The sequence below is a fragment of the Lytechinus variegatus genome, chromosome 2 (genome assembly GCF_018143015.1).
Source record: "Lytechinus variegatus isolate NC3 chromosome 2, Lvar_3.0, whole genome shotgun sequence".
NCBI lineage: Eukaryota > Metazoa > Echinodermata > Echinoidea > Temnopleuroida > Toxopneustidae > Lytechinus > Lytechinus variegatus.
Window position 1 is genome coordinate 62,642,114 of NC_054741.1, and position 16,428 is coordinate 62,658,541.

A 16,428-nucleotide genomic window follows, 5' to 3' on the forward strand; every position below is an offset into this window, starting at 1 on the left:
ATATATCACATCTTTCTATCAGCAGAACTTACAAAACTGCATTCATGAGTGTCTATAAAAGAATATTCAAAATCTTAATTACTTTTTTTTTACTAACATGGCATAGAAACAGATAATTCGCTGTAAGTTTCCGGGCACATGGCCTCTCGCATACGTATGTCGTCACATACGTCACTGTACGTGTAGGGTGTCTTTACATCGTCAGCAACATTTTTATCCAATCAAAGCAAAGTGAAATCATTTGGTGGGCGGACTGGCCTTTTGGGCGAAATCGTCCGACTGTCCCCTAAGAACCATTGCGCCTGCAGGAATCGAGACATAGAGTAATGGATATTGCCAAACTGGCGGTAGCCAATGAGATTCCAAAGATACGGAAGACATCTCTGTATGAGCCGACGAGATCGTAAAGGAACCCTGGGAGAAAAGAGAGAGAAAAGAGAGTTTTAATAAGAGTAAAAGGAGGACTTTGGAATGGGAGCGCCAAAAAAAAAAAAAAAAATATATATATATATATATATACATATAGTGTGAAAGAAATGAATGAAGAGAACAATGGAAGGTGTAGCTTAAATCAAGGTTCCCCAGAGCTATCTACCCTTTAAAAAAATTTGTGATGCCGTTTCTGCCGGGAATCGAACCCGGGCCCCAGCTTTGAACGCCGGTGCCTTAACCACTAGACCACAGAGACAGGCTAGTGGCTAGGGCGACCCCGATCCGATTGACCGTCAGATTGACAGATTTTCGAAACTATACCAATTATAATTTTCTTTGTCGAGAGAAGGTGGGTTTTGAACAATGACAAGCCGCCATATGCCTCAGCTGGATCAAAGGTATTGCTTTGATACAGTACACGTATACAAATGTGTAGAGTTATACAAAACACCTTTGGCAACTCGTTTATTTAAATAAAAGAGTTGTCAAAGCTGTTGTACATATATAACTACACACACACACATACTCACACGCCCACTCACACCCTCACACACACACCCACACTCACACACACACACACACCCATATATATATATATATATATATTTTCGAAACGAAAAGTTGATGATGCAAATGCGCTCGACCTCTGTTTTTTTTAACTTGTCAAAAAAGTTTGTCTTTCAAGATGAGGTTACCCAGGAACTACCGCTTACTGTACTACGACTTTCTTGATCTAAACTCATTCATACAATACTTCTGTTGTTACCACCACCGCTACCATCCCACACTACTATTACCCCAACTGCCTACTACCAGGACTTATATACTGTTACACGAACGCCTATAGCTGGTCTGAAGAATACCAAGACAATGCAGAAGATAAACATGATTTGATTGATCAGTTTCGTCCCATCGAATCATAGAAATGTCTTGTTCGTAATAGGGAGTTTTCGCTTTCACGACCGATCCAAAACATAGTAAATATACTGAAAATGACCATCAAATGACAATGTACTGCTGCATGGGAGGTGTTTGTCGAAACTTGGTGAACTGAACAGCAGTTTCAGAGCTGACGAAAACTTGCAAATAACTCGTTTGTCCATACTCCATCGCAGAACTGCTGTTTTGAATCACCGTTTTTTCGACAAAGACTTCTTAGTCGTTCATTGTTTTGTAAGTTCTTGAATCCGTCATGGAAGCGAATGCTACCTAATAGCTCGCTCTTTTTTACAAACAAGTTATTTATAAACTATTGGCAATGATGACGAGCAAGAATCTATTTTTCTTTAGGCCAAATGTCATACTGCTTTCGAAATTAAGAATGAATTTTTGAATAAATTTACCTGTGAGCATTCCTGAAATAAGATATGAGATTCCACATGTCATAAAAGAGCAAGCAACGGCCTTTGGGAAGTTTTCCGTTTTCACCTTCACAGAGACGGCACCATAGAATGTCGAGTAAGAATTGTAGAAGCCGAATCCGGCAACAAAGGAACAAATGGCTAGGTAGGTTGGTGAGGAATTGAGAGGGTATGCAAGGAGCGCTATGGATGATACACCGAGGTCGAGTGCCAACATGTGAGGCGTCACCAGGGGATGTTTATATAGGACTGCTATGAGTACAAGCCATCCGGTCACACCGCCAATAGAACCAATCATTACCAGGTACACTGATGTATTCACCGGCAATCCTTCTGCTGTTCCATATGAGAATAAAAACACTGTCCACCCGCAATACGATGTATCAAACAACACCTGGCAGGGAAGCATTACAAATATAAAAACACGCTCCATTTTGATAAAATCAAGGGTATCGTGTATGATATCTTGGATCGCTTTCAAAGTTGTGCTTGTGGTTTGATTCTGCTCTGTGCATTCATCGGGTTGTAGGTCTTTAGAATTTGCAGCGATTCTAGTTTGACCCGCCAAACTGCCTCTGGGTTGGAGTGGATGAAGCTCATCAAGCTCAACATCATCGGATGGGCGTGGGCGTCGTGGACACTGCGGAGGACGCAATGACGCTCCTATTGGTACGCCATGGAAGGCCACCGCACTCAGGAACAACAGACTCCCTCTCAGCCCATAGGCTTCCAGACAAAACATGGCCAAGCATGGCATCAGGAAATTCCCCATGTGCGTGCCCAACTGTGTGACTGCCGCAACTTGGCCATAGTATTCGCCATAGTACTGGTGAAGGGTCTCACTTGACAGTTGCCTCAGTGGAGAAGAGAAAATACCTACCGGAGAAATGAACGAGAAATTCAACTTGGCTACGATTCAATTTATTATTTTGTCCATGACGTCATTATGAGTCAGAGTCCCGGGGGGGGCACTCAGTATATATTTCATAGTGGGTATGTGCCGCAGAGGGGACCCCCATTTTTACACTCAAATTTCCGTTCCAAGGCATAGCAATTTTGTCTTATTGAGAAAAAGAACAAAGAAAGCCGCTCCAAAGCTTCGCATATTTTTCGTTACGCCATTCCGGTCGCATTGATCTGCTACAATGAGTTGCAATTTTGGTGAAAAGCGGCCGCAGGAAGAGGAAGAGAGAAGGTGCTCTTTTTCAGCATGTTCAGGACGTAATAGTTCACGAGTCTTTTGCATAAACTGGCAATTTTTGAGGTGTAATGTCGGATCTTTTTTGTCTCACCTGCGTAGCAGAGTGAGACTATAGGTGCCGCTTTTCTGACGGCGGTGGCGTCAACACCAAATCTTAACTGAAGGTTAAGTTTTTGAAATGACAGCATAACATAGAAAGTATACTGACCTAGTTCATGAAACTTGGCCATAAGTTTAATCAACTTAGAAAATATATGGACCTAGTTCAAGAAACTTGGACATAAGGTTAATCAAGTATCACTAAACATTCTGCATGAGTTTCACGTCACATGACTAAGGTCGAAGGTCATTTAGGGTCAATGAGCTTTGGCCGAATTGGGGGTATCTATTGAATTACCATCATAACTTTGAAAGTTTATGGATCTGATTCATGAAACTTGGACATAATAGTAATATAATATATTATTGAACATCTTGTGCAAGTTTCTGGTAACATGATCAAGGTCAAAGGTCATTTAGGGTCAATGAAATTTGGCCAAATTGGGGGTATTTGTTGAATTACCATCATATTTTTGAAAGCATGTTGTTCTAGTTCATAAAACTTGGATGTAAGACTAATCAAGTATCACTGAACATCCTGTGCGCATTTTAGGTCACATGACCAAGGTCAAAGGTCAATGAAATTTGGCCATAATGGGGGTATCTGTTGAATTACAATCATAACTTTGGAAGTTTATGGATCTGACTCGTGAAACTTTAGTCCAGGATAGAAGAGGCGTAACCTTGTTTTTTTATATATACAATATTTTTTTATGGTTTCTTGTCAATTCGAGGGTGCTGATTACGAATCTGAATGATGCCACTCGTGTAACCTTGAGCATTTTCCGCAAATTGGCAAAATCCAATATGGCCGCCAAAATATGCAAATTACCCATAAAAATCCTAAAATTGTCCGCACATTAGCTACGAAATGCATGAAATTGTGTGGAAGGAGTGAGATACTCCCTGAAAAAACAATTTTTTAAAAAAATATTTATTTTCCTCATATTTAAAATGGCCGCCATAGTCCATTGTTCTCTATATTATGTACAATATAAATAGGGAAAACTAGCTTTCACAAAAGTGAGCACTAAACCGCAAAGAAATTGCGATATATGAACGAAGTGATAAATGCAAATCATTATTACTAAAGAGATATATCATTTATTATATCATAAATGGGAAGATTTCTGTATTTTGATATCTAAAATGGCCGCCACTGGCCCAAACAGTATTACGTACAATGGCAATGGGGGCCACAAAATTCACAAGAGTGATCACTAAAATGCATATTATTAAGATTAAACGAGTGGAATACTGACTAAAAACATAATTGTTAACGAAATATATTATTAATATGCCATGTATGATCACTAAAATGCATATATATGTGATAAATTAATGGGATACTGTTTAAAACACATATTTTCTAACGAAATATATCATTTAGGTTTAAAGTTTGTGTTAAATACTGTATTTTCACTTTCAAAATGGCCGCCAGAGACATTAACAGTATTATGCACAATGCAAAATGGGAAACCAATATTAGCACCATAAATGCAAGTATTAGTGATCTATGAGTAAAATATTGTCTGAAAGCATGATTTCTATTAAGAGATATCATTTATTCTGCCAGTTAGGTGATAAATACTGTTATTGGAAAATCAAAATGGCCGCTACAGGCCCTTAAGATATTATGCACAATGTGAATGGGAACAAATTATTTCATCAGAATTTGGCTTTGCTTGGCCAAATGGTGATGTATGAGTGAAATATCGTCTGTAAACATGATTTATGACAAAATATATCATCTCTTATGTAATTTATGTGATGAATACTGTATTTCAACATACAAAATATCTGCTATATGCCCTTTTTGTGAACATTATTTGTTTACACTCAAATTGTATATTATACGATAAGGGCTTATGTTGGCCATTTTCAATTAAAAAATGCAGTGTTTATCACCTTAAATACACAACATTATGATATATCTCGTTAGAAACCATGGTGTTAGACAATATTTCACCCTTGCATCAGAATTCACAATTATAGGCAATATTTAGAGTCAAACAAAGCCAAACTCTGTCAAAATTATATGTCTAATGTTACAATGTACATAATACTTTTAGGACCTATGGCAGCCATTTTGGATTTCAAAGTACAGCATTCATAACCTCCACAACCAATATGTGATGTATTTAGTTAGAAATCATGTTTAAGACAATATTTTTACTCGTATATCACAGTCATATGCATTTCATGATTCTCACTCTTGTGAAAATTAGTTTCTCCATTCGCATTGTACATGATAAATATAGGGATTATGGCGGCCATTTTGAATGTCAAAATACAGCATTTATCTCATAAATTACATAAGATATCATATATTTTGTTATAAATCATGTTTTCAGACGATATTTCACTCATGCATCCCCGATTGGCCAAGCAAAGCCAAATTATGCTGAAATAATTTGTTCCCATTCACATTGTGCATAATATCGTAGGGCCTGTAGCGGCCATTTTGACTTTCCAATAACAGTATCTATCACCTATCTGGCATAACAAATGATATCTCTTAATAGAAATTATGCTTTCAGACAATATTTTACTCATAGATCACTAATACCTGCATTTATGGTGCTCACTCCTGTGAATATTGGTTTCCCACTGCATAACACTGTTAATGTCTCTGGCGGCCATTTTTAAAGTAAAAATACAGTATTTAACACAAACTTTAAACCTGAATGGTGTATTTCGTTAGAAAATACGTTTTTAAACAGTATCCCATTAATTTATCACATATAATATGCATTTTAGTGATCACACTTGTGATTTCTTTGCCCCAATTTCTCATTGTGGATAATGCTTTTAGGGCCTTTGGCAGCCATTTTGAATATCTAAATACAACATTCATCACATACATGGCATATTGATAATATATTTCGTTAACAATTATATTTTTAGTCAGTATTCCACTCGTTTAATCTTAATAATATGCATTTTAGTGATCACTCTTGTGAATTTTTTGGCCCCCATTGCCATTGTACGCAATACTGTTTGGGCCAGTGGCGGCCATTTTAGACATCAAAATACAGAAATGTTCCCATTTATGACATAATAAATGATATATCTCGTTAGTAATGATGATTTGCATAATATTACTTCGTTCATATATCGCGATTTTTGCGGTTTGGTGCTCATTTTTGTAAAAATTAGTTTTCCCTATTCATATTGTACATAATAGAGTATACAATGGACTATGGCGGCCATTTTAAATATGAGGAAAATAAATATTTTGTCAAAAATTGTTTTTTCAGGGAGTATCTCACTCCTGCCACACAATTTCATGCATTTCGTAGCTAATGTGCGGACAATTTTAGGATTTTTATGGGTAATTTGCATATTTTGGCGGCCATATTGGATTTTGCCAATTTGCGGAAAATGCTCAAGGTTACACGAGTGGCATCATCCAGATTCGTAATCAGCACCCTCGAATTGACAAGAAACCATAAAAAATGTTGTATATATAAAAAAACAAGGTTTGGTCAAGTTTCTATGGGGCCTATGCTGGACTATTGGACATAAGAGTAATCAGGTATCACTGAACATCCTGATATAGTAGTTTTCAAAGTCAGCAATGCTGCTATATTGAATCGCGTGATACAGGTGATACCGCCAGAGGCATTCCACTTGTTTTTTTTTATTTCGTTGGAAGACAAAGTTAATTTCCTTAATGTTCATCTGAGGGGGAAAGGGGCCCTTGTCAGTTATCAAAATACCTTGGCGCCGTCCTTTGGGAGAATTAGTGAGTGCCAGTCACTGATCTGTATAATAACTGGATGGGCGGTCAAGCGTAGTGGACTGATCATGGAAAACTGATCTCCCGCGATCTAGGACCAACGCAGCTACCAAAGCCATGTGTTAGCATACATATCAGTGGTGCCAATGCAGTGTGGCTGTTGTCAGCTTTTCAAGGTCAGTCTTTTGTAAATTTTACGCCAAGCACGACAGAATGAAAACAAAAATGTGACTTAGATCAAGCATGGAGGCCCATGGAGGTATTAGGCAGAAAACGTTATTGGGTAAAACCTCAGGTTAATGGAGACTATATTCAAGTTGTCTCCTAAATATGTAACATGTTAAAATATACAATAGTGTATTCTTCTTTCCCCACTATGTTTCTCCTTTTTCCTTCTTGTTCTCCTATTCCCCCATTTCTTTCCCCAGCCGATGGGGGGGGGGGGGGCACGTGCCCCCCGTAGTTACGCCACTGTATACACTGCAGAGTTGTCCACAATGTGAATTTTGCTTCATTGTTCACTTTAAGCATTGAAGTTTGTTAATTAAATTTTCATGATGTTCATATTGTTCATCACTGTTAGCACACTGAGAATGCTAGTGATTTTCCCCCGCACAAAATTTGGATGAAAAGAATCTCGGAAAATTATGTTTGTGGACAATTAAACGCTGATGTGTCCTCCTATTCCTTAATAATGGTGTAGACGGCAGTATTTTGCACGCAGTCAGTTTATTACAAACAACGTAATCACAAGGCAATTAATTATGGAAACAAAATAAATTTACAGAGGGTGCGACTTTTTTTTCAAATTGGTTGATTTAACTTAAAACATTTTGTTAAATGCATTTATGGTTTACAGGTTGTAGCCCTATTTGAGTAGATTGTGTGGTATACAGTGCGTCCCACAAAAAACGAAACCGAGATTTATCGATGATTTATCATAACTTATTCACAAATACAATAGACTAATGACCTACCATTGTAAAGCTTAGAATCGTCTCTTTCATCTAATATTACTTAGATTGTTCCTCATTCACGCATGAGTGGGCAAAAACAATTTGAAGAGGGGATACCAAAAAGGTCATTTGGCGGGCTGTATCTGGGTTTCAAAAAGAAATCAACTTTTTAAAAAAGTTAGATATCTGCTCTTTCATTTGATACCTCAATTACAGAAAATGGTCAAGAAATAACAAAGTTCTGGTTATTTGAAATAAGGCTTGAATTTCAATAATTTCATAAAAGGAAGGGGTTTTACTGGCTAGCGTTCAAACTTACTCGACACTCCGTTTTGTTGACGATCAGCCATGCATTACGTCTTTTGTTAAACATGCGATAGCTTCTGTGGGAAACCGGTGAAAACACGTTTATTTAATGAAATTTTGGAAATACAAGCATTGTTTCGAGGGAACATAACTTTTTTACTTCTTGACCATTTTTTGTGATTAAGGTATCAAATAAAAGAGCAGATATTGAACTTTTTAGGCATGTGATTTTCTTTTGGAAATTCAGATACACCCCGCCAAATTAGTTTTTGGTATCCTTTCTTCAAATTGTTTTTGCTCACTTATGCGTGAATGAGGAATCATCTAAGTAGTATCAGATGAAAAAAAGAGATTCTAAGCTTTACATTGATAGGTCATTTGTCTATTGTATTTGTGATTAAGTTATGATAAATCATCACTTAATCTCGGTTTCGTTTTTTCTGGGACGCACAGTAGATTATGAAAGTTTGTGTTCAACGCATCATACCTGTGAGAAAGAAAGAACACCCCAGGGAGATTGCTGATTGGCTGAAGGCTCCGGCCAAGAGGGATACTGCAGACAGAAAGCCGCCGATCGTTGTTACAGTTCGACAGCCAAATCTCTGGGCTAAGAAATGACTGATTGGACCTTCAAAATGAAAATTACAATAATTCAGAAAGAGGTAGACTAGACTGTTTTGCAAAGCACGCATAATCCCTTATTTCACTATTTGATTTTTCTTCACCTATTTAAATACATTTCAATATTCAACTGAATTCCTTTGTGTTCCATTTGTGATCTCATCCCACTCTTTCATGTTTTTCGTTACTTACCCCCATCAACATGTCAAATTTTCATTTATATCAATATACTTGCTTATAATGGAACCCTTTCTTTGGCAGATATTGTACATTTCAACATAAAACATGCCCAATTTAACATAACGTCTATATTCCTTTTCCCAGTGTGCATGACCTGCCTCTTATAGCATGTATAAAAATGATAAATGCAAAGTGAGGACCCGGGCCCCTTTTCACAGAGAGTTACAACTGTGGTAACTTTCTCTTTTGGGCAATTACCATGGTAACGAGGCTCATTACCCTATCACAATCAGGGTTTCCATGGCAGTTACATTAATGGAAAACTTTCAATAGTTGTAAGTCTTGATGAAACTGGCCCCCAATAATGACACGCATTGCATTCTATTGCAATGGTCAGACGAAGAGGATCTCCACTTATTCACGATTAATCATAACAATGAGACAAAATTATGCAGGTACACATATTGTTTTTTATTTAAAGGGGAGTGAAACCTTTTGAACAAGTATATAGGCTTGTGTTGAAACAGAAAAATCAATGAATAAGAACAGTTTGAAAAAAGAAATAGTTTGAAAAACATCGGACAAATGATGAGAAAGTTATGAACATTTGAATATTGCAATCCCTAATCATGCTAATGCTATGCATGAGATCATCATATTGGCAATGCGACAAGGATGTGTGGTGTCACAAGTCATGTGAACAACTTTCCCTTTGATGGACTATAAAATACCCCCAAATGTCTCTTTTTGCTTTGTCTTATAGTGATACAAACTCATTTTCTATGACGTATTCTTTGAAAATCCGTATTACACGCCCTCCTATAGAAAGAAAACATGATCTAATGATAAATGTGATAAAAGAGGCAGTTTAAGTGAAATGTATAAGTAATGGGGAGAGTTGTTCACAGGTGACATTACACATCTTTGTCGCATTGCCAATGTGAGGATCTCCATGGCATTAGTGATTGCAATATTCAAATGCTCATAACTTTCTTATCATTTGCTCGATTTTTTTCTCAAACTTTTGTTGATCCGTTTCTTTGATTTTTCTGTTTTCACACAAGCTATTTTGTTCCAAAGGTTTCACTCTCCTTTAAATGTTTTGAAGCAAATAGAGGTAAGAGAAAAAGTTTCCCAGATCAGAGCTTCCATCCCATTTTGAAAATTTTGGTGAGACCGAAAAATGTTACTGCCGGTAATCGAACCCGTTCCTGCAGCTTAGGACGCCGCGGCACGCCGGTGCCCTATAACCACGAGACCACAGAGACGGGTATAGGTGCCATGAGCCTAATTACATCAGGAGGGCTCAAGATATTCGTTCGACCCAACCCATTCGAATTTTTTTCAATTTGATGTTGCTGATTGACAAAACTGTATGAATATGATTCAAAATCTAACATTGATTCTAGAAATGGTAACTACTGAACTCCCTTCGCCCAAAGTGGGAAGATAAAAAAGTGACTTGGAACTATTTTTTTTGACTGGCGGACTAATTAGGGCTATTTTACTGTTTGAGTCGATGAATTTGATCCATTCATAGTTATCTTCATAAATGGCAATTTATCTTTAAAATGAGCTGGCTACGCTACCCTTTCCTGGTCAGATATGGAATGCCAGATATATATCCTATCCAATGGTAGTAAACATTCCACCCTCTAATTTCACATTTATTTTTTATGAATTTTTCAAAAGTGCCATTTTAACACACAAGTCTATGGGGAATGTTTTACGCGCGTGACACCTCTATAAGCGGCTCTAGCTGCCAACTCGACCCAATGGACCGTCAGATGAATGAGATTTTCGACCTCACTAATTTGCTTCGTTGATTGTAGATTAGTTTTGAATAATGGTAATACCAAGGTCACATTTGTTCTACGGCGGCCGTATACGGCGAGTCTAAAACACCCATTTTAACAATTTTGATTCAAACCACCTTTATGTAGTTGGACAAAAAATGTTAAAACGGCTGTTTTCGACTCGCCGTACGGCCGCCGTAGAACAAATATGACCATGGCATAGCTACCGTTCCTAGGCTGGATAAAAGCGAATGCTTAAGACAACCCATTGGCAACCCGCATCATTTATGTACGTTGTGTAAAAAATGGGGAAGGGAATAATGACAGGCGTAGGTATATCAAAGTTCCCAGAGAAAAAAAATCACATGCCTAAAAATTTAATATATTTTAATTTGATACCTCAATCACTAAAAATGGTGAAAAATAATAAAATTGTGTCTTTTTGAAATAGGGCTTGAATTACAATAGTTGTATGCACTAGCGTACCTACAGGGGGGGGGGGGGCAGTCTGACCCTGACGAGTCACAACCCATGCAAAGGATGTATCTCTGCCCCCCTGACGAGCTTGAAAGACCTTTTTTGCCCCCCCCCCCCTGACGAGCTTGATATATTTATTGCTCTCCTGACGAGCTTGAAGACCTTTTTTGTGATTGAAGAACGAAGACCCCCTTTTTTTATTTATTTATATTTTTTTGCTTGTCAAATTTTGGGCAGAGGGTTTTGCCCCCCCCCCCTGTGGAAAATCCTAGGTACGCCACTGATTTTATGACCTACATAGTAAATCAGGACAAGACTCATGGACACTCCGTTTGTTGAAGATCAGCCATGTATAGTCTTTCGTTAACAGTGCGATAGCTACGGTATGAAATCTGAGAAAGACAAGCAAGATTTCAAAGAACGGAATTTTGATAAACCTTGAGTTGACTTATCCGATACCGCCCTCCAGTGACTGTTTGGTATTCTTTCTTCAAGTTTTCAAAGGGAGGATAGCTTTTGAGAACTTTGATTCAAGATACGCTTATGTTTGTTCTTTATATTCTTTTATTTCACAACATTAAAAAGCAGTCAAAGCTGCTGCACATGTGCTTTCTCACATTTAATGGGGTTCTTTTAGGGCAACACCATGTATGTAGTCCTGAAAAAAGACTGTTATTCTTTCTTGATTTTATGTTAGCTCTGAAAAGAACTGTTGACGTTTCGACCAGCGTGTTCTGGTCGTCAACGGAATGATGATCCACTTGAAAACTTGGTTATAAAGAAGTAATTAAGATTGAGCCAATAGGAAAGCAGGAACAAAGAGGTAATTAAAAATAAACCAATGAGCAGGGGGGGGGGGGTGATTGGTCAGTAGGTAATTGGGAACTAATTGGTATAACTTGTTCTATGCAGTATATGCATCGGTTTTGATCCAGCTAAGGCATCGCAGCCTATCCCTGTTCAAAAGTCATCGACACCCAACAAATGAGATATAATCGGTGAGGTTGAAAATCTGTTCATCTTATGGTATATCGGATAGGGTTCGCCAGATCCTCTTACCCGTCTCCGTGGTCTAGTGGTTAAGGTACCAACGTTCTGAGCTGGTGACCCGTTTTCAATTTTCGGCCTCATCAAAATTACCACAACAGAGGACGGCTCTGGGATCTTTGCTTTAAGGATTTGCCTGTCATTATTCTCTTTCCCTATTTATTTCACAATAGACAAATGACCTATCATAGTAAAGTGTAGTTTTCTCTTTCATCTGGTATAACATAGAATATTCCTCATTCACGCATGAGGAAGAAAAAATGATTTGAGCTTCTTCGCCAATATATTACTCACTGAAGCACCCGCACAATGTTTAGGTCCTTGCTCACCACAATTATATATATGTATATATATATATATTTATACATTGTTGGTCATAAAGGTGGAATATTTTTTTTCACCAAATTTTCACAGCGTAATTATTACAACATGATTTGAATATGGCATTTATAGTGCATGATAACCACTTTTAAATTACTTTATTATTCTGCCTTTTACACACGTTTGACAGTGATATTTTACAAGTTTATGTCCTAAGCGATGGATGTCTTGAGCATAGAACAATAATGACGACAATATGCAGTAAATTAAAGGATCATGAATATTTATTTTCAATCTCTCTCAGTTTTCCAGATGACTTCTTTTTTGTGATTTCATGGACAAATTTGCATCAAACTTGAGTCATTGTTCTTACTCAGTCGCTAGTATCGGGTATGTCCACCCCTGGCACGAACCAGCGCATGCAGACGTCGTGGCATGCTGTCCACAAGCTTGTTGATGACGTCAACAGGCATAGCGTCTCATTCTTCCCTCAGAGCATCTGCCAACTCCTGCAGATTTTGAGGTATGACCTCACTGTCATTGATGGCTCGGCCTAGGGCATCCCATGCATGCTCTATGGGGTTCATATCCGGCGAACAAGCTGGCCATGGCAACTGTACGACGCCCTCTGCCTCACGGAATTCCCTTACTGCAGCGGCCCTGTGCGGTCTAGCGTTGTCATCCTGCAGTCGGAAATTGTGCCCATACGCTCGTCTTGCATATGGAAGACAGTGGAACTCCAAGATATCCCTGTAGGCGGCGGCGTTGACGTTTCCGTCCGGAACCACCAGTGGCGTTTTCCCTCCATAATGGATAATGCCGGCCCATCTCATCACTGAGCCGCCTCCGCCTTGAGTCGTCTCGTGGATACATTCATCGCGAAGGTTTTCCCCGGCTAATCGACGAACTCGTTGTCTCCCATCCTTTCGGTCAAGGATGAACCGGCTCTCGTCCGTGAAGACCACATGTTGCCAATGTCCTGGATGAAGCCTTCTGTGCTCCCTAGCCCAAAGAAGACGAGCTACTCTGTGGCGAACAGACAGGCGTGGACATTTGGTCAACCGTCGTGCTCGTTAACCATGTTGGAGCAATCTGCGATTAACGGTTGACCGGGAAACGTTGATCCCATGATACCTCCTCCACAATCGACGAAGACGGCTCGTGGCCAATTTCCGGTTTCTGCGGCTGAAATTCAACAGTTGGCGATCATCTCTTCTTGTGGTCAATCTGGGACGTCCTGGAGATTTCCGTGGCCGCACATTCCCCTCCTCACGTTGACGTTTCAGGATCTTAGAGACTGCACTCTGTGATATCCCTAGAACTTCTGCGATATCAGTCTGCTTGTAGCCCTCCTGTCGCAGTGCTACCACTCTCTCGCGTGTTGCTGTTGCCGTTGGACCAGGCATAGTCCAGGGAACGTCTCTACCGATTTTTATTTCAAACGGTACAAGGAACTCGAAAAAATGCAACCTTCTTATACACAGTGCCAAATCAGGGAAAGGGATAGAATATCACATGCATAGGCTTTTATAGTCTACAACAAAAGAAATTATTACGTAATCCAAATTTCTCAATTTCAATTTTCAATTTTTCAATTTCAATTTATTTACCATCTTTAAAAATAAGTGTACATAAAAATATGACATAAAATACAGATGCATATTGTTTAAAAATGGAGGGATACCCTTAATAAGCACATTGCTTGTAAGCAGGGTCCCAACATCAAAAAATTACTTAAACATAATACAGATTATACATCATAACATCATACAAATTATACATTGAAAAATACATATGTAACAATAAAACACACATACATATGCATACACATAAATTAGAGAGAGAGAGAAACAGAAAGAGAGGGGAGACAGTGAAGGTGGAAGAGGTAGAAAGGAAAGAGTCAAGATAAGTACCATTCACAATTAAAGAACAGAGAAAGAGAATTTAACACCATATAGATAACACATTGTAACTCAGCGTGAATTCATTTTAGTAAAGTACATTTGTTTTAAAGAGAGTTTGAATTTGGAAAGTGTTGAACTTTGTTGAGTAGTGTGGTCAAGGCTATTCCACAATTTGATATATTGCACACGGAATGAATTTAAGACCATGGAAGAGGAAACCTTGAGTTGATAAAATAATTCACATTGACGAGTGTTATAATCATATACTGTTGAGTTAAGAGTAAACATATTATCAAATATCTTTGGCAAAAATCCAAATTTGTATTTATACATGAAAATAAGGGAATCCATAGAAATGAGATCAGATAAAGGTAAAATATTCATTTTGATGAACAATGGCATACTTGGACAATTATATGGAGATGATGAAATAAGTCTTATTGATTTTTTCTGGAGTATTGATAATTTAGTTAGATGACTTTTAAAAGTATGACCCCAAACTGAGTTGCAATATGTTAAGTTCTCATGTTATAATGTCACCTGTGTAATGGGGAAACATTATGTAATCACTCAATTACCATTTTTGTCTACGCGTAGCCTTTCAAATACCAACAAAACTTTCGACTTTTATTCAAAAATATTTTATTCCACCTTTATGACCAACAGTGTATATATATATACACACACACACACACATATATATATATACACGTATGTATGTTGTGATGTTGTGTGCGTGTGTGAGATGAAATTTGTACATGTATGTTCGTTCGCTAACGTCCATGATGTGCATACCAATTTTAGAGCAGATTAAAAAAACTTTTTATCTATGTCGTAATTTTTAATAAGTTGTTGATAAGTAAAGCAACGTGTGCACGAATAAAAAAAAATGGTAAATAGAAATATATCTAATAATGATAATAATAGTAATGTCACAGTCACACGTACCAACAAAACTAACTCCAGACCGATCAAAGTAACAACGGTCGGTTTCGTTGGTGCATGGACCTAGAGTGGTAGGTCCATGGTTGGTGTGACTGTATTAGGCTAATCAATGAAGAAAATCAGATGAACTTACAGGCGAACATATGCACCCCGTATTCCATGGCGATGATGAATCCAGCGGTTGATTGCGTCATATCGAGCTGGATGACCAGGAACGGGAGAAAGACTGACATGGCCTTGACAAGACCCGGATGCAGAGCGTGAACCAACATCTTTGCCAAGATGACAACGTAGCGCCATGTATCAGTATGATGATCTGGGATATAAGATGGTGGTGACATCTTGACTTCAACGGTAAACACTTCAATAGTCGACTGATATCGCTGAGGTACAGTCATCGATATATTTTTATGCACAAAAGTCAGGTGCCTGGTTGACGCTAGTGAGGCCCTACTTGTTGTGACATACATGCAGATTGCATGGATTGATGAAAATTGTAGACATAAGGACGATTCGAACATTTAGACTTCTATTCACTGGCGTCATTATATAGTCTAAATTTTCCATTAATCTATATTCGGCGTGGCAGAACGCCCACTTTGTGGCCTGTCCCAGGGCCCTGTCCTTGAAGCGTACATAAAGTATATATGCATGGATTCACGATGTGTCTCAGTGGGTATTTATCATGCGTATCTGAAGGACAATAAAAAGTATATAGGTTATAGGACTAACCTTTTTTTGTCTTGCACCAGTGTTCACAAAACCTATAGTTACAAAATAAAAATATTACTCAAACAAAAATTTGATTCTAATAAAAAGAGAAATATCGAACAGGCGTAACATGGATAATTTCATCAAATTCGATTGTAAAATTAGAAAGTTCTCCTTAATTTCACATAACAATAATATGCGCATCCTGGTTGGTATGCAAATGGGGTGACTGATTTAATTATTTTTTTATTCATTCAAATTTATTTATTTCAGTTCCATCAAACAAAAACAAATTGTATATCATAGATAAACATAAACATTTGTAACCG

At 38.0% G+C, this 16,428-nt stretch overlaps 1 protein-coding gene across 1 annotated transcript; it reads right to left on the reverse strand.

Annotated features, from left to right (window-relative positions):
• Positions 1-286: 286 nt before the first annotated feature.
• Positions 287-15,901, reverse strand: LOC121406906 (monocarboxylate transporter 2-like). Its single transcript, XM_041597779.1, has 4 exons — positions 15,522-15,901; positions 8,585-8,725; positions 1,776-2,669; positions 287-414 (listed from the first exon to the last, which is right to left on the reverse strand). The coding sequence occupies exons 1-4, from the start codon at positions 15,856-15,858 to the stop codon at positions 287-289; spliced, it is 1,500 nt and encodes a 499-aa protein (XP_041453713.1). The 5' UTR covers positions 15,859-15,901.
• Positions 15,902-16,428: the final 527 nt, after the last annotated feature.

Bases quoted from the DNA above. Each gene is read 5' to 3' on its own strand.
- LOC121406906 (XM_041597779.1), bottom strand. From the start codon at position 15,858: ATGTATGTCACAACAAGTAGGGCCTCACTAGCGTCAACCAGGCACCTG. The intron at 2,670-8,584 runs GTATGATGCGTT...TTTCTCCGGTAG, and splicing joins GTGTTCTTTCTTTCTCACAG to GTATTTTCTCTTCTCCACTG. The intron at 415-1,775 runs GTAAATTTATTC...CTTTTCTCCCAG, and splicing joins TATTTCAGGAATGCTCACAG to GGTTCCTTTACGATCTCGTC.